This window comes from Erigeron canadensis, chromosome 4, assembly GCF_010389155.1.
Source record: "Erigeron canadensis isolate Cc75 chromosome 4, C_canadensis_v1, whole genome shotgun sequence".
Taxonomy (NCBI): domain Eukaryota; kingdom Viridiplantae; phylum Streptophyta; class Magnoliopsida; order Asterales; family Asteraceae; genus Erigeron; species Erigeron canadensis.
Genome location: NC_057764.1, coordinates 698126 through 716625, shown reverse-complemented (window position 1 = coordinate 716625; position 18500 = coordinate 698126). Strand labels below are relative to the sequence as shown.

At 38.6% G+C, this 18500-nt stretch overlaps 1 protein-coding gene across 1 annotated transcript; it reads right to left on the bottom strand.

The window, feature by feature from the left end:
* Nucleotides 1-259: 259 nt before the first annotated feature.
* On the bottom strand, nt 260-2048 carry LOC122596765 (F-box protein At1g67340-like). The gene is made up of 3 exons (XM_043769393.1): nt 1791-2048; nt 1524-1686; nt 260-1082 (listed from the first exon to the last, which is right to left on the bottom strand). Exons 1-3 carry the CDS (start codon nt 1988-1990, stop codon nt 366-368), a joined length of 1080 nt encoding a protein of 359 aa, XP_043625328.1. The 5' UTR covers nt 1991-2048; the 3' UTR covers nt 260-365.
* Nucleotides 2049-18500: the final 16452 nt, after the last annotated feature.

Below are 18500 nucleotides of genomic sequence, written 5' to 3'. Positions count from 1 at the left end.
TTAGCTATTGATGTATACCTATTGAAAGTTTTAGCTATTGATTTACAGCTATTGATATTATAGGTGGTGGTGTTCAAACGTCAGGATCAATATAATATATATTTTTGTAAAATTAAACGACATCTAATTATAATTAGATATGAAGTCATATTATATTATCATTTTCATATGCATCATCAATTTGCTTTTCCTGTTTAACCATGTATATCATTCGATTCTTTTTCTAAATTACTTACCCCAATTTTCAATCAAACGTGAATAAATAAATTTCGGCAAAGCCTTTTTCCATTATTAGACTCATAAGCCGTTATAGACAAAAATTACGGTATTTATAGTAAAACCGTTTCCTGCTAACGGCGATCGTCTCATCTCTCAACAACCATAATTTCATCATTCTCATTAGCATTAACATTAACTTCCCCACCAACTAAACCTTGTCTACACACCATCTTATGACGCGCTTTCCAGTCAAGTGCCTGACACGCTCTTGAACAATAATTCACGTTTCCACACACCGAACACCGTCTAAACTCATGCTTCCTTGTTTCCGGCCGACCACAGCCGTCGTACGAACATAATCTAATCTCCGAGCACGGCGGCTTCTCGGCAAACCAATCTGACAGGAAACGGTTTGCAGGGTGAGGCTCTGGTACCGGAACACTACATCCGAAATCACTTAATAACGGGCAAACCGGGCCTAATAAATGAGGCAAAGGGTTCCAAGTCACTCGTTGTTTACTATCACAAAACAATGGCTGACTCATTGATAATACGCCCGCACAAGCTAGCTCACGGGCGTTTGCTTGGATCAACAAACGTCGCCCTTCGGCAACATTTTTGTTGACACCGTAACCATCTTGTAAACAATGCCCAAGTTCGCGTAGAGCGTCTATATACCCCAATGAAGCCGCGCGTGCACATAGCGCGACTCCTGCTCGCAAATCCTTGTTGTTTTTTAAGCCTCCGCTACCGTTGAACTGTATCACCGCTAGTGAGTACAACGCTGGCGCGTGAGCACGGATCGCGGCTTTTGCCATATACGAGGCCCCACTCCCTCGATTTTCCAAACAATAAAACCGAATCTGCGACAAAAGAAATAATTCCAACAAGCTTTTAGCAATTATTTACATTAACTTACTTTAAAGGCGAGCAATTAACAAAATGTAACGGTATAAAGCCAATTCGTTCTTGGCAAAGATCCGTGTGTCAAAAATCCAAATGTAACGTTTAATCCAAATGTATGAAATACATATAGAAAAAAGGAAAATTTAAGGTTGCAGGTCGAATATCATAATTTAGGGTCTAGACTATGTAGTCTTAATCGAGTTCACGCTAAAGATCTGCTAATTTAAGGAAAAACCTCCTAATAGTCCATCCAAAACCACAACATATTAAGAAAAAACCTTGTAGTCTTGAGTCTTCTCAAATCCAAAACCATATCTTATCATTGGGCAACGCAATGGTGTATATGAAATACATATAAAAGGTCCCCAAATTAAAAAAAAAAAGTAAGACAGACTCACCATGCCAAGAGTGTAACAGGCTTCAGCATTGCCGGAATCAGAACACTGTTTAAGAAACCGGTGACAAGATTCCGACCAATTTTTCGCTTTAGGGGCTATACAATTTGGAGAAGCTTTTGATAACACAAAAGAATGAAGGCCTAATCCATTTAATCTCTTGCATCTGTTTGACAAAAACATACCACAAAAAGCACAATAAATTACAAAAATCAACACCCCCACAAAAATATTATATATATCGAAAGAGATCCATTCATATATACATACGTTGATAAAATGCTAATGAAATCAGCTGGGCAATTGGCAATGGAACCTAGTTTGGCTAAAATGGATAAAACGATGTCGTCCGGAAGCCTATCAAAGAGATCATCATGGGAAGAATATTTTACAGACAATGTGAATTTAAGCCTTTTGGTGTTATTGTTGTTTTTGATAAATGAATAACAAGTTCCTCCTCTTGTTTTCATTTTTTGTTTTCTTCTCTCTATGAAAATTATAACAAAGAGGGAGAGATATGTGGGTGTGATATATATATGTGTGTGTGATAATTGTGTAGGTACATACATCATATCATATCTATCACAGTATATATTTTAATCATAAAATAATTGTAAACGTATATATATATGTGTGTACCTAGTACATGTCGTGTGAGTGAAATGATTTTCTTATACCGAGAATATCATTAACAAAGCCGTTACATGCCGATTCTTTTTCTAATACTTTTTCTTTTTCTTTTTATTACATTTAATTTAATTAACTTTTTCAATATTTCAGAGGTAGAAAATTTATTAATCAATAAGAGAGAAAGTGCTCGTTCGTTGTGGCGATAAGATGGTAGGAGTGATAGGTCATAGGAGGTGATTAGTCATAGAGTGTGATAGTCAAATGCTTTAGCCGTATGGACACCACCCTCGGATTTAAAAATTCGTCGAAAATATATCGAATGACATCTTTAATGAAAAAACATGAAATTTTAAGAATACCAATGTAATTTTTATAATTTATCGATATACGGTTTTTGAGATAAAAGATTTTGAATAAATTAGAGAAATAAAATGATGTACGGAGGAGAGAAAAAAAATGGGTGGTTGAGATTTGAGGAGGGAGAAGAAAATGAGTGATTGAGATTTAAGGGTATTATAAGTATATTAGGTAGAGATGTTTAAATTAGTGAATAAATAAGAGGGGTATATTAGGCATTTCAATTCATTACTAGGGAATTTGAAAAAAGGTACCCCTCCTTTATAATGTATTATAGATTATAGATAAATGAATAGTTTTCTTTTAACTGGGTGTATTTAAAACATGAAGACCTTTTTTTCGATATAATCTGCAAGATTATCCGACATGAAAGGAAATTTTCTTTTTTTAACATTCAAATAAAGATCTTTTATTAATAAGCTAGCAAGTGCCTAGGATTACAATCGAGGGAAATAGCAAACAATAGGTACATTATACTTCAAATTTGCACCACTAGTGCCATTCTATACCGAGTTTAGGGGAGCGGTTTGTTAGCTAAAGGAAGCTATTACTCTTTAAATCCTTCATAGCAAAGCAAGTGGATAGAGCTTTGTTTGAGAAAACACATTCATTCCTCGTTTTCCAAATGGTCCAGCAATAAGTCAAAACAACAAGATTTATGAGTCAACTTTTGCTGGGGTGAATGAGGGAGCTCCTGTGAAGGTTGAATAGATTACGAAGGCTAGAAGGTTTCGTGAATGAAATTCTGCACCATGCGAGAAGATCTGCCAAGAGAATGTCGGAGAAAGAACAGTAGAGGAATAGATGCTCTGCCGATTCGTTGTGGGTATTGCATAGTGAGCAGGATATGGAGGTTAATGGTATTTGTCTGGAAAGTAGCTGGTCTTTTGTAGCAATTCTGCCCAATTCGATACGCCATCCAAGGACATTGACTTTTAAGGGAGCTATTCGGTTCCATGGGAAGGTCCATCTGTTTGGTCCGTAAGGAACCATTTGAATTCTATTCCTCATGGATTGCGTGGTAAAGTAACCAGATTGGTCACATTTCCATTTCCAGGTGTCTTCGGAGTTGGAAAGGGTAACATCCACGATTTGGAAGAGCATGATTTGGAGCTGTTGAAGTTCATTTGATGTTGTTGGTGGTCGAATCCATTGCCATTCCCATAGGGAAAATCTTCCCCTGCCGGTGCATCGGTCCTTTATTGTAACATCCCAAGATTTTTAAGATAAATAAATTAACCCCTTTTTGTAGTTTTAACATTAAAATAGTTTCCTAGTATCTTGTTTTTAATTACGGAGTTAATTTAATTGGAACATTAGTAGATAGCGGGTAAAATACCCTCTATTTTTGGGTAGGGACGTGGCATAATAAGAAACATGCAAGCCACTTCATTCTTTTGTGACTCACATTTTCACTCATCTATTCCTCACCTAATTTCATATCTTCTTCACCTCAATTCTTCATAATATGTTCTTGTTATCATCAAAGATTAAATCTCTCAAATTATAAGTACACTATATAATAATAATTTCCAAGAATTCTAATAATCAAGTTGGGAGATTTTGTGGGTATGTATGTGTGTGTGTGTGACAAAAAAATAAAAGAAAAAGAGGAAGAAGAAGATGTGATTCCAACTTTATATTATTCTTGTCTTGAAGTTATGATTCTTGTTGATTATAATTAGGGTTCATACATTCACTTAATTTGGGGTTTTTCTTATAATGAGTTAATTGTTTAAAATCAAGTTAGGGTTCTTGAAAATTGATAAATTGGGGATTTTTAATTGAGTTGATTATGTTGCAATGTTTTCTAAATCCTCACTTGTAATGGAGCATATTGATATGTAAATTCATAAATATTTTGATAAAAGTGTTTTAGTGATTTTTATGGCCAAAGCAAGAAAATGAAGATTTTAAGTAATAATGTAGTATGACTACATAGAAGTGATTATGAGATAATAAGATGGTAGTTTTTTGTATTAAAATGAGGTTTGGCCAAAATGAGAATGTGATAACTTTGAACTATGAGATGAAATGGCCATATTGTGGTGGTAAAATGAGATTTTTAGTAAATGATAAATAGTTGAGAATGACGATGATGAAAGATAGAATTTTGTTAATTGAGATTTGAAAATGAGCCAACTCAATAGAACGGGTTTTGAATATGTTTGAGAATGCTAGTGAATCCATAGTATGGCTAAGTGAGTTAGCCATGATTCGTGAATTAAGTCTTATATGTATATTGTGTTGATTTGTTAGGTTGAAAGCTTTGCTAATTGTTGTGGCTATTTGATTGTTGATTGTCGCGAAGGAGGTGAATACTCTTGCGTACGATTATATGTACGTTGGGTCGATTACCATATGATGGTGGATTCCGTGTATGGTAATCGATTTGGCGTTAGGCCTAATTTGATATGGGGCCTAAGAATCCCGAGTTAATTATATAATATGAATGAGATATTGATTGAGTTGATATGGGGCCTAAGAATCACGAGTTATTGATATGATATCAATGAGATATTGATTGAATTGATATGAGGCATAAGAATCCCGAGTTATTGATATGATATGAATGAGATATTGATTGAATTGATATGGGGCCTAAGAATCCCGAGTTATTGATATGGTATGTATGAGATATTGATTGAGTTGCTATAAGGCCTAAGAACCTTTGAGGCATAAGAACCTCTTGAGTATATTGTTTAGTGTATATGGATATATGTATGAGTTTGTTAGCGCAAAAGTGAGTATATAAGTGATGTTATGACAGTACCATTGGCTACATGCGATAGTCTTTTGTGTTTTTCCCCTCCTTCGTGTGTATAAGCGTCGTATGCAATGGTATTCACTAAACTTTGGCTTATTTTTTAGTTGTTTACCCTTTTTATAGGTTGGTCCAGAAGTGGAAACACGATTTAGTGGTTTGAAGAATATGGATGATTTGAATTCTAAAATGTTGACTTTTACGGTAAAAGTTTGATTATGGCTAGAACCCCTAGTGAGTCCTTTGGACTAATGGATCTTGGTACATATGAAGTGTTTTTGGTAAAGTTTTGTTATGTATATTTCTGCAAAAAGTTGGGTTAGAGTCATGGTCTTGGTATCTTGATGTATTGTAAAACCCTAGTTGGTGTCAACTTGGGTAAAATGACCCGTTTCGTCTTGTAAACTTGATTTGTAGGTACAGATGGTATGAAGACTCTTGGAAATTTTGTGTCAGGTGTTTTATATCAAAATGAACTTGTTATCAATTGTTTGAAGCTCGATTTTTACTAGAAAAGATCGGAAGTTGTCTAAGTGTCAAAATGTACAAAATTGAATCTGACGGCCGATGTTGTTTTGATGGTTGATGTTTACGACCGATGCTGGAACATCGATCTCCAAACCTTCTGATCTTTTTCCAATGTTCTTTGTCGGGACTTCGTTTGACTTTTTGTAAGTGCACGTCTATGTCAATAGCAGTCTAGATTGTTTGGCTCTATATTGTGATATGTCTTTGTAATGTGATTGTGATTAATGGACTTTGTATTATGCATAGAATACTAGATTAAGTTGAAATATTAAATGTATAATAATCTGCTAAGGATGAAATGCGACCTCGCAATTCATCATAGGAATACGACCCTGTATTTGCAGGGTCAAATACGAGGCCAATCACTAATACGACCTCGTAAAAGTGACGGGTTGGGCTGGATTTGCGAGCCCGACTCGCTGAAATCCATTTGGGTGTTTTCCTATAAATACCGAACCCTAACAGAGATTAGGGTTGAACATTTGTCGAAATATCAAGCTAGTAAAGCAGGTTATAGTCGTCAAAGGTTGTTCTGCTAGCCCGAAGAAGATCTGCGAGGCAGCAGGTGATCTAGGGGCTTCGTTGTGAATCACCAAGTTATAGAAAGGTATTCCGCACCTTTGGATAACTGGAGCAAACTATTAACGATCTGTTTCAAGGGGTCTTACAAGTGGTATCAGAGCCTCTTGGTTTCATACCGGAAGGTTATAGTTTGTTGGTGATAGAAAACATTGATTTAGGGTCGTTTAGACGTTATTATTAGGAATGGCAATGGGTCGGGTTCGGGGCTGGTATCATCATACCCGAATCCAAACCCGATAAGAAAATTAATCCCCGACCCCGACCCGATACCCATCGGGGACCCCATCGGGGATAAAATATTCCCCAAAACCGACCCGATACCCGATCCCCATTTTAAAACCCGAAACCTGGCCCGATAGTAACCTATTTGTCTTTTTCAAAATTAAAATTAGTAACAAAAACAAACCTACTATTATTCAATGTTCCAGTAAAATTCATATAAAAATAATCCATCAATATTTGTATTTTGGAAAAACAATTATATTATATATTATTTAAAGTATAAACCATGATACATCACATATTAATAAAAACAGAGTCAAATTTTGTACTCGTACTTATCAGCGAAGCAAAAAAGGAACTAAAAAAACTGAACGTAGGCAACAAAAATATAGAAACAAATAAACCATATAAGTTTTGAAGATTATCTTTCTACAAAAAAGGATCAGAAGGAAACTTTTATTAGAAAAATGTGTTTCATATATTGATATTAATTATTTTTCCATGAAGTAGATATAACAATAATAACAATTTTACTATATACGTATGCTATCGGGTTCGGATCGGGTCGGGGTAAGCATTCCCCAGTCCCTGCCCCGAAACCCGAAAAAAACCCCGATAATTGCCCCGAAACCCGAGCCGTGACTCGATAAGCTTGCCCCGCCCCGCTCCAAAACTTTCGGGTATCGGGTTCAGATTTTTTTGCCATCCCTAGTTATTATTTCACGAGTTTACGACTGGAAATCTTGTTCGTGATATATTTTGGTATTTGCAGCCGTCGAAAGTGTGTTATTGGCTTTTAGGTTTCGAATTCAATAGAATTAAGAATTTCAGCATCGTTTGCGACCTCGTGAGCTCAATTACGACCGCACATTTCAATTACGACCTCGAGTTCAATTGCGACCTCGTATTTCTTTGACCTCGTGAACTTTACGATCTTGTTTATTTTAGACAGTTTGTCAACTTTGCTAGCTCGGAGAAATTGACGTCTTAGTTACCTGCAAACTATCAAGCTTTGCTGAATCAATTGATTCTAATAGATCATGAGACCGGAAAGGCCAATTCACCACCAAAGTTGATAAGCCTAGACAAATACTTCAATTGGAAGGGCAGATTCGAGTCATACTACAGACTGATGGATGTGAGGATGTGGATTTGTATTACAAACGGTTATACTCCTCCTACAGTGCCGGGTGATACTCCAAGTTCGAGCAGTGCTAGGCTAGCTTCGTATGAGCAAATGGACGTTGATAAAAAGAAAGACTACGAGGCTGAAAGCAAAGCTTTAGGATCACTTCGAATGGCTTTCCAAGGGGAAGTTCTGCATCTGTAATCTGTTTGAAAAGTATGATACATTGAAAGGCTTGTGGGATGCACTCAAAGAGCATTGTGAAGGTGACGATGATCCCAAGAAGAGTAGGAAAGATTTGTTGAAGAAGCAGTATTATGTTTTTACTAGCTTCAAGGATGAATCTCTTGATGAGACGCTGGTTCAATACAGTCATTTGCTGGTTGAGCTTGCCTACTTTGGGTATAATCCTGATCCAGAAGATGTCATCGAGAAGTTGTTGGAGGCACTTCCGATTAAGTGGGAAGGTTTTATCACCTCTATCCAACAAAATACCAAATTTAGTAAATGGACTCTGGAGCAGGTTATTCGAAAGCTGAGAGGTCTCGATATGAAAAGAAAATCGAAGGAAGCAGGCAACAGTGATTTTGTTCAGCGTCCTGAACTCTATCATAGCAAATCAAGCGATCCTTCTGTAAGATCTTCAAGTGGAGGGATTACTACCTTCTATAGTGGAGATGATGAGAAAATGAAGATGATGATGGATTCTGACGACAACTTGATGTATGTAACTTCTCCGGAATCAGCGATAGTTGTTCACAATGGGAATCAGAATAGTAGTTCTCCAAGCTCGGGTTTATCAGGTATGCCGATGAGCATAAAATCTGCTGAGGGACATTTGGGTATGCTAGCTTCATTTGTGTCTGCTCATGAAAATCTAATTGGAGGAAAACTGACTGATCCTGAACTGGTTAGGGAGGATTACAAGCAAGTTGATCCCGACAATCTAGAGGAAATGGACCTAAACTGGCAATTGGTTATGTTAACATTGAGAGTTCAGTGATTCACAGATAGAAGGCCATAGACAGGAAAGTGGGGTTTGACAAGACTAAGGTGAAGTGTTTTAACTGTGATGGCTTTGGACATTTTGCTCGAGAGTGTTAGAGGCCAAGACGGGACAACGGTTCAGCTACAGTTTGTCAGAACTTCAATCAAAGTAGTTATATTCCTGGTCAGAGTTCAGGGCGTCAATATGCTAGTACCGGGAACCGAAGCTCAGGAGAAATGGACAACTCAAGAGCATTGGTGGTTCAAAATGATGGTACATATAATTGGGGTTCAACTAGTACCGATGATCAGAATCATCCATTTATGGCGGAAATTCAAGACCTTGATGAAGAAATGAACGATCTTGCTGATAATTCATTTGATCATATGGTATGTGCCAATGTTCATGGTAGTGTTCATCAGATGGTAGAAGAGGAACCTGAATCATCAGAACTAGTAAAAGCTAAAGATAGTGAAGTCGAAACAGGATTCATGGCTCATATGGAAGTTATTGAACAAAATGCACCACTAAGGAAAACTACCGGGATTTGGTTTGTCGATAGTGGATGTTCAAGACATATGATAGGCGACAAGAGATTGTTAACAGAATTTACTCCGGTTAAAGGGTCTTATGTCAGTTTTGCTAGTCCCAAGGGTGGTAATATTTCTGGAATTGGTGATGATATACCCATATGGAGCTTTAGCTCCGTACCCGAAGCAGTTTCAGAACACAAAGTTACCTCCGTATAGGTAATAAGTACATATGCCCATAAACGGAGCTTAGCCTCCAATTAACATGATTATCCCGGAGCTTCGAAGGTAACAAATACCCAGCTCTGAGGAAGTACACAAGAAAGATCAGGCGAAGATTCCTTCCACAACTATCTTACTGAGCTCCGATATACTCGGACATAATTAGGTAACAAGATTACCACAAATCTCCTCACGAAGGAAACAAGATATTCACAAAGGAGAAAGAGATTTACCCTAATTCTCTTACCCCCTCTCCAAGTTATCTACCCTCTATATAAATAGAGGAGGAAGCCTCACGACACATTATCATATACGTTCAATACGAATAACCGCAAAACCCTCATGGTTTATTCGACCTCCGGATAAACCATATACAAATCCTTTAAACCCTAAGCCGAACAAATTGACTTAGATATAAAACCATTCGGCGTAAAGCGGCCTCTCGGACCCTCTGACCGTAAGGGAATCACCGATAAACACCAATAAACCCCACTCACACCTTCGGTTGAGTCATAGTGCGATTATTTGATCAAACAATTGGGAAAGTCATCAATGGGAAGATCAGAATGGACAACGTAAATTTTGTTGAACAGTTGGAGCATAATTTGATGAGTGTATCACAAATATGCGACAAAGGGAATCCAATTCATTTTACAGAAAGGGAGGCTCTTATCTTGAAACCATGTTATGTCACCGGATGAATGGATTTTGTTGAAGGATCCAAGAAAGAGGGACATCTATGGTTTAGAAATAGGTGTTGTTGATTCAGTGGAGCCGGTGTGTTTATTGACAAAAGCAATTAAAGATGAATCTCCGTTATGGCAAATAAGGATGGGTCATATCCATTTCAGAAAAATGAGTTATATTACGAGCAATGGATTAGTCCTCGGTGTTCCCAGCAAAAGATTTATGGTGGAGGATAAGTGTATGCCATGTTTAAAGGGAAAACAGACTAAGAAGTCACACAAACCAAAGACTCAGAATTCTATTGCCACTCCATTTCAGCTACTACATATGGATTTATTTGGGCCAGTAAATGTTCGAAGCATAGGGTACATGTACTACTGTCTAGTAGTTACTGACGATTTCTCTAGATTCTCGTGGGTATTTTTCATTGTAGAAGCAATTTCTGAGAGGCTTTTATTGTCCGTCGCAATACAATTCTAGAGGCTAGTCGTGATGAAGAGAAGGCTTCATCAAGGTCGTGATAACGTCAGCACGAAGTCGCTAGTTCGTGTGAAGGAGCTTAAAGCCCACGAACGAGATTGAAGTCCAGCCCGTTTAGCAGCCTATATATAGAACACCTAGGTCTAGGGTTTTGATTAACAATTTGAGTTGCAACAGATTTCGTTCATAGTGCACGGGGTAGAGATCTATACCCCGTGCCAGTCAGATGTATACTGATTTGGTGTAATATCCATATGATTAATGATATTCATGAGTTTTACATCTGTTCTTATCTCTTATTCTTCATGTAATTTCGTGTTTATATGTCCATTAATTATACAGAAACCTTAAAGTCGATTATGAATGGATTCCGCACTTCCATAGTCGAATTGGTCACGATTTGAACGGTCCGACGTGTTTCAACATGGTATCAGAGCAGGGGAGATGTTTTTAGTCTTCAATCGTGATATGTATTCAGGATTTTCTCTTGAATTCGTGTGCAAATTCGTGAAGATGAAGAAATTCGTGTAACTTCGTGCTTACGTCAGCACGAAGAGGATTTAGCCTCGTGCTTACGTCAGCACGAATAGGCTAGTATTCGCATGATATTTCCTTTGACTTCGTGCTTACGTCAGCATGAAGTGGATCAAGTTCACAGTGACATCAACACGAGTTCATGGACAAGATTATCACGAATTAATGATTAAGTTCGTGCATACATCACCACGAAGTGGTTCTCCTTCGTGCTGACGTCACACGAAGATAATCACATAATTCATATCAAGTTCGTGCTTACGTCATGCCTTAGTATTCCTTACTTCGCACTGACATCATGTTGAAGATGATATATCGATCTGAAACAAGTTCGCAGTTATGCCATCACGTAGAGGGTTGTCCCACGTGCTTGCATTAACACGAAGATGTCTACTTCCTTGTTTGAAGATAACAAGAAACAGATCGAGTAAAGAGGTTCTAAGTTGTGTGCAGACATATCCTATGAAGCACACAAGACAGGTTAGTTTAAGTTATTTTAATAGATTTTCAAAAGTTTATCGTAATAAATATTTGAAAATGAGTTAGTTTGTTTTAATCGTAAATTACCGAGATATTTTATGATTGTTTAACTTAATTACAGAGATAATTAAAGTTAATGATGTTAACTAAATTACAAGGATAATTTATGTTAATAGTGTTTATTATAAGTTACAGGGATAATTTATATGTTTTGACTAGATTACAGAGATAATCTTAGTTGTGTATGTTATGCATATGAATTTTGATGTCTATTTAGGTAATTAATTGTTTGTTATTAATTATAGAAATGGCAAGAAACTTCATTGCAGCTCATAACTACGTGATGAATTTTGATGATAATCAGGAAGGAACCGAGTATTATCACGAGATATTCACTTTCTTCAGAAGATCACGATTTCATCATGCGCTTACTCATTCGCCAGTTATCTATATAGATTATCTAAGAGATTTCTGGTCAAGTGCTAACATTGTTCGTGCTGAAAACGAACATATTTTTCATACCACTGTTGTTGGGCAGCTGATACAGTTCACAACTGCAGATCTCATTGGTATACTTCGTTTGGCCACAGTTGAACAAGAAGGTTGTGCGACTGGTCTCACCAAGTTCTGTCATGAAGTTATTCAAGGTGCTTTCCAGAGGATGGGGTTTGCAGGAGACCTGTCAAGTAAAACTCTGTTAAAGAAGGGTTTTTATGGCAGGTGGAGGTATCTTGCTCACGTAATTAATGTTGGGTTGAGCAACAAGAAATCTGGTTTTGATACGTTAAACCAGGAAGCCCAAGCACAAATGGTGGGCTTAGTTTTTAGTAAGCCGTATAGTTTCTCTGAGTTCTTCTTCGATGAGATGAGGAAACAAATCATAGCCGCGGGAAAGAAGAGATTTTTGATGTTTCCTAGGTTTGTGATGATGATAATTAATGCTCGATGTTTGATCAAAGAACCGTATGGTCCTCCGATCGAAACAAGGAAAGGGTTTTGACCGATTTGTTGGCGATTCCCTATCGGTGTAAAGCTTTGTGAAGTTTAACGCCACAAGATCGGGTGTGTTTATGTTGGCAATGGAGACGGCTTCGTAGAGAAGACGACCACCTTAGGTGTTCGGGTGAATGAGGCTTAGTATCTCGTAGAAAGACCTTGATACCTTTATTCGTGAGGGGAGACCTCCTTTTATAAGAGAAACTTATCTTGGGGGATAATTTAGGGTTTTAGGGGGATACCCTAATTATTTGGGTGCAAGATATCGTAGACATGTTTATGGGATTGACATGCCTTATAATTGATTATATTATAATATTAAAAGTGTAGAAGCAATTTCTGAGAGGCTTTTGTTGTCCGTTGCAATGCAATTCCAAGGGCTGATTATGATGAAGAGAAGGCATCATCAAGGTCGTGATGACGTCATCATCACCTCGTGATGACGTCATCACGAGGCATCTAGTTCGTGTGAAGGAAGTCGAAGCCCATGAACAAGATAGAAGCCCAGCCCGTTTCTACAGCCTATATATACTAGAATTAGGTTACAATTGTAATTTAACGATCTTAGTTGCAACAGATTTCGTTCATAGCGCACGGGGTAGAGATCTATACCCCGTGCCAGTCAGATGTATACTGATTTGGTAAAATATCCATATGATTAATGATATTCACGAGTTTTACATCTGTTCTTATCTCTTATTCTTCATGTAATTCGTGTTTATATGTCCATTAATTATACAGAAACCTCAAAGTCGATTATGAATGGATTCCGCACTTTCATAGTCGAATTGGTCATGATTTGAACGGTTCAACGTGTTTCAACAAAAAGATAAAGAAACTTACCTTTACTTTAGGAGGAAGAAAGTAAGAGATTTCCTCCATATTTGGCGGAGCTCCGTTCTGACGGATGAGCTCCATTTTCCTGAGGTGACCTCCGTTCTGACGGAGGTGAGCTTCGTTCTGACCGAGGTGAGCTCCGTAATCCTGGCAGATTTACCTCCGGAGATAGAGCTCCGGAGCGGTATATCATCAAGCCCCCAATCTGATGGGAGATTCTATCTGCAGAAGATCGCATTAGACTACTAAAAATAAACAAATGAAAGCATACCTTCCAAGATCATAAAGTGTCCTCGAATTTGCGGAAGCTGTGGTTGTTTTTCCTTTTCAAGACTATCCTATAAGGCTAAATATGCACAAGATTCGCCTTGTCGTCGAGACTCTGTCTGTGAAAATTAGCACAAGACGTGTTCTTATTGATCCTTCTGTCGCCAAGGTTTTTTTGTTCATGATAATTATTACAGCACATGCCTTGTTGATCTTTTGGTTGCAAAGAATCGTCTGTGATAATCTACACAAGATTTCGCCCTGGACGAGGCTTCACCAGTGACATATATACTAGGGTTTATCATAATCGACACCGTTGGATTTTATGGGCGTTAATTGTCGTAGATCTAACCCGACGGTAGAGGTAGGACATGTAGAATATGGTCCCATGGATGGCGCCAATTTGTTTGATCAAAGAACTGCATGGTCCTCCAATCGAAACAAGGAAGGGGTTTTGACCGATTCGTTGGCGATTCCCTGTTTTAGTCAAAAATCACCTAAGATAATCTACGTCGAAGACTTAGATCAATTAAGTAACCAAACTTTCGTTCGTGAGGTTGTGTGCTTGTAAAATATGTTGAGTTACAAAGATGCGTTGATAAAAAGGCTTTTGAAAACAGATTATGTCGACTAAACAATAAAGAAGGTCAATTTAATCGCAAACTAATGTAAATAATGGAAGATATGTTAAAATAAACAAGATATTGAGCAAGAATCAAATAAATAATGCGTAAAGTAAAGAGTAAAGAGCAAGAACACCAATATTTGATGACGAGGAAAAGCCCTTAATCCTTAAATGATCGCCGACATAAAAACCCCGAGAGGAAACAATCGTTCCTGCCTTGTTCTTTTATTAATTATCGTTGAAATGAATACAATTGGTGGAAGCAGGTTGATCGCTGCCTTGTTCTTTTATTAATTATCGTTGAAATGAATACAATTGGTGGAAGCAGGTTGATCGATCTTTCTAAGTGTGTGAGTAGCGAAAAGAGTAAAGTGAAATGTGTGTGAATACAAGTGAGTGATAGCAGGTGAAAAGTCAGTGCCTAGGATCGATCAAGCCTCTTCTATTTATAACGTTTGAGATAAACTAACTATCTGATATGGTAGGGATCTTCCACGTCTTCAGTTTTTGAACGTTGGTAAGGATCTTGACTGGTCAAGTGACCGTTAGTGTATATTGCCTCATGCTGAATTCAACTTGAAGTCCGATTATGTTGGGGACTAAGTCTTCTTTGCATGTTGAAGAGATTCTTCACGTGTATTCTTGATTTCATACCGTTAAAGGTATTTCTCCATGTGAGATATTGAATAATATCAACCCTGTATGTATAACTCAAGAGAAAATAATAATAACATATGTAACAATACGTTAGTAATCTTCCGGATGTTCCGCTGTGTCAAGATCCTGAGATGTCAAGATCTTGGGCTTTCAAGATATTGGTACTTGAAATTTTCCAGGCATAACATTCCCTATCGGTGTAAAGTTCTGTGAAGCTTAACGCCACAAGATCGGGTGTGTTTGTGTTGGTGGTGGAGACAGCTTCGTAGAGAAGACGACCACCTTAGGTGTTTGGGTGAATGAGGCTTAGTATCTCGTAGAAAGAACTTGATCCCTTTATTCGTGAGGGGAGACCTCCTTTTATAGGAGAAGGGATAAGTTAGGCTTTTAGGGGGATACCCTAATTATTTGGGTGTAAGATATCGTAGACATGTTTATGGGATTTACATGCCTTATATTTAATTATATTATAATATTAAAAGATAAGGAAACTTACTTTTACTTTAGGAGGAAGAAAGTAAGAGATTTCCTCCTTATTTGGCGAGCTCCATTCTGACGGATGAGCTCCGTTTTCCTGAGGTGACCTCCGTTCTGACGGAGGTGAGCTCCGTTCTAACTGAGGTGAGCTCCCTAATCCTGGCAGATTTACCTACGGAAATAGAGCTCCGGAGGGGTATATCATCACTCGACTTCCAAATATGCAAGCTGTAGGGGAAGTGAAGCAAGTAAGCTCGATCATCAGCCGTGGTTATGGTGAGTTTGTTTCTCGATACCAGAATGATCCTAATGCACAAGATGTTGCATTATTCAATGTGATCGTCAATGCCAACTTCGTGGCACCTGCTGATGAGGTCATATTAGCTTATGAAGGGCCTCAACCAGTGGACGGTGAAGCTCTGGGGATGTTGAGCTTCCAGAGCAGTTGCATGATGTTTTAGTTGAAGGTGATGTGCCGAATGAGCTTGAAGTTGTTGTACAGGTTGCGGATGATGTGATTAACCAACCTGGTGCCAATCCTGAGATCGTTGATGATATTCTAGGAGATGGCTGATCTAGATGGTGACATTGCACAAGTGCAGAGGTACAATCCCAATGATGATGATCTAGTGGATGTGGACCTTGATGATATACCCTATACAGAGCCCTAGCTCCGTACCCGAAGTAGAAGCAGAACTACCTTCGTACAGGTAAGATTATTTAGCTTGACCTCCATCCGGTCCAGATCAATTCGGAACTCAAGGTAGCAAAAACCCAGCTCCGAGGAAACATATGAGATTAGATATAGATCTTTCCAATGATTATCCGAATAAAACATATATCGAAGCTCCGGTAAAATCGGACACGGCTTGGTAACAAGATTACCATAAATCTCTTCATGAAGGAAACAAGGTATTCTCAAAGGAGGAAAAGATTAACCCTAACTCCTTTTCTAATCTCCAAGTTTCCTAACCCCTATAAATAGGGATGAGCTTACGTCCAAGAGATCATTCACCTCTTGAGAAAAAAAAACCCTAAAAACAAATTAGGCGTAAAGCGGCCTCTTGGACCCTTTGACAGCAAGCGAATCGCCTCTTAAAACTACAAACATCCTCAAAACCCAGGTCGGAGCCATAGTGCGATTATTTGATCAAACAAATTGGCGCCATCCGTGGGACCCACACACAAAACCGAACCCATCGTCGATCGAAAAAAGGACAAGATGGCCGACCTCAGTTCGGGAGAAGTTCAAAGTGACTGCTGCAAGTCTTCTCAAACTCTCCTCAAGATAGGTACTAAAAGGAAGAACGTCGGAGACAACGTTGTAGACATAATCTTTGGCTCCAAAGAAATTGACAAATTTTGAGGAGACCCGTTAGTGATACAGATCATGGTCTGCGATATCCTGGTCCATAGGGTGTACGTGGATGGAGGTAGCGAATGTGATGTCATCTACGAACATTGCTTTCTGCAGCTTCTGGATCAAATACGAAGTTTGATGATCTCTGCAAAAGCACCTTTGATCGGATTTGCAGGGGACGAACCTAGCCGGTGGGAGAAGTCCGCTTACCTGTTCAGATTGGCCGGTCCCCCACAGTCAGGGCAGAAGACTTAGACTTTGTTATAGTAAGGTCGCCCTCGCTCTATAACATGTTGCTAGGCAGACCGGCTATGAGGAAGCTGGGAATTGTCGCGTCAACGATCCATTCCATGGTTAAGTTCCTGACTCCGGAAGGGGTGGGGACGATTTAGTCCCTAGGCAGTACGGGGAGACACGTTCATGATGTGAAACGGGCCAGAGAAGAAACGAAGATCACGATCCCCACGATTGAGGGGCAGGACAAAGAAGAAGGAGTCGCGATAAACCTAGCCTTTCCAGAACTGTTAGTCCAGATAGGGAAACAACTGCCGGCGGAGTTCAAAGCAAGACTCCGGAAATTATTAGAAGACAACATGGACGTTTTTGCATGGGAATACTCCGATATGACAGAGGTCCCCAGGAAAATATCAGTCCGAGGTGAAGAATTTGTAACGGAGCACAAATTGTACGAACATAAGCACCTAACCCCAGTCCACCAGAAAAAAAGATCTCTGGCGGCAGAAAGAGACCAAGCCGCACTGAAAGAAGTAGACGAACTCCTGAAAGCAGGAATAATAAAGGAATCAATGTACCCTACATGGGTAGCTAACCCCGTCATGGTAAAGAAAAGTGATGGAGGGTGGCGGATGTGCGTAGACCTTACAAATATAAATAAGGCAACGCCAAAAGATTGCTACCCTTTACCCGAGATCGATTGGAAGGTTGAATCCGTAGCAGAATACAGATTAAAATGTTTTTTGGACGCATACAAAGGATACCACCCGATACAGATGGCAAAAGACGATGAAGGAAAAACATCGTTTTATACCAGTAAGGGAATATACTGTTATACGAAGATGCCATTTGGCTTAAAAAACGCCGGGGCTACCTACCAGCGACTCGTTGATAAAGTCTTTTAGCATCAGTTAGGCAGGAATCTGGAAGCCTACGTAGACGACATGGTCATCAAGAGTAAGGGTGAAGAAGATTTGTTGACAAATATACAAGAAACTTTCAATACATTCAAAAGCATCAACATGAGGCTTAACCCAAAAAAGTGCTCATTCAGAGTAAAAGTGGGAAAGTTTATGGGATACTACATAACGAAGAAAGGAATCCAGGCCAACCTGTCAAAATTCAACAAAATTTCGCAATTACTCCCACTAACCTCCATAAAGGAAGTGCAAAGTCTGAATGGAAAACTGGCCGCGCTGAGCAGATTCTTGTCCAGAGGAGCTGAAAAACAACTCCCTTTCTTTAAAATGCTCAAAGGATGTATAGACAAGAAAACTTTCAAATGGACCGTTGAGACTAACGAAGCCTTCGAACAGATGAAGAAATATATCGTGGAGCTACCGACTTTGAATCTCCATTAGCAGGAGAAATCCTAAATATATATATATATATATATA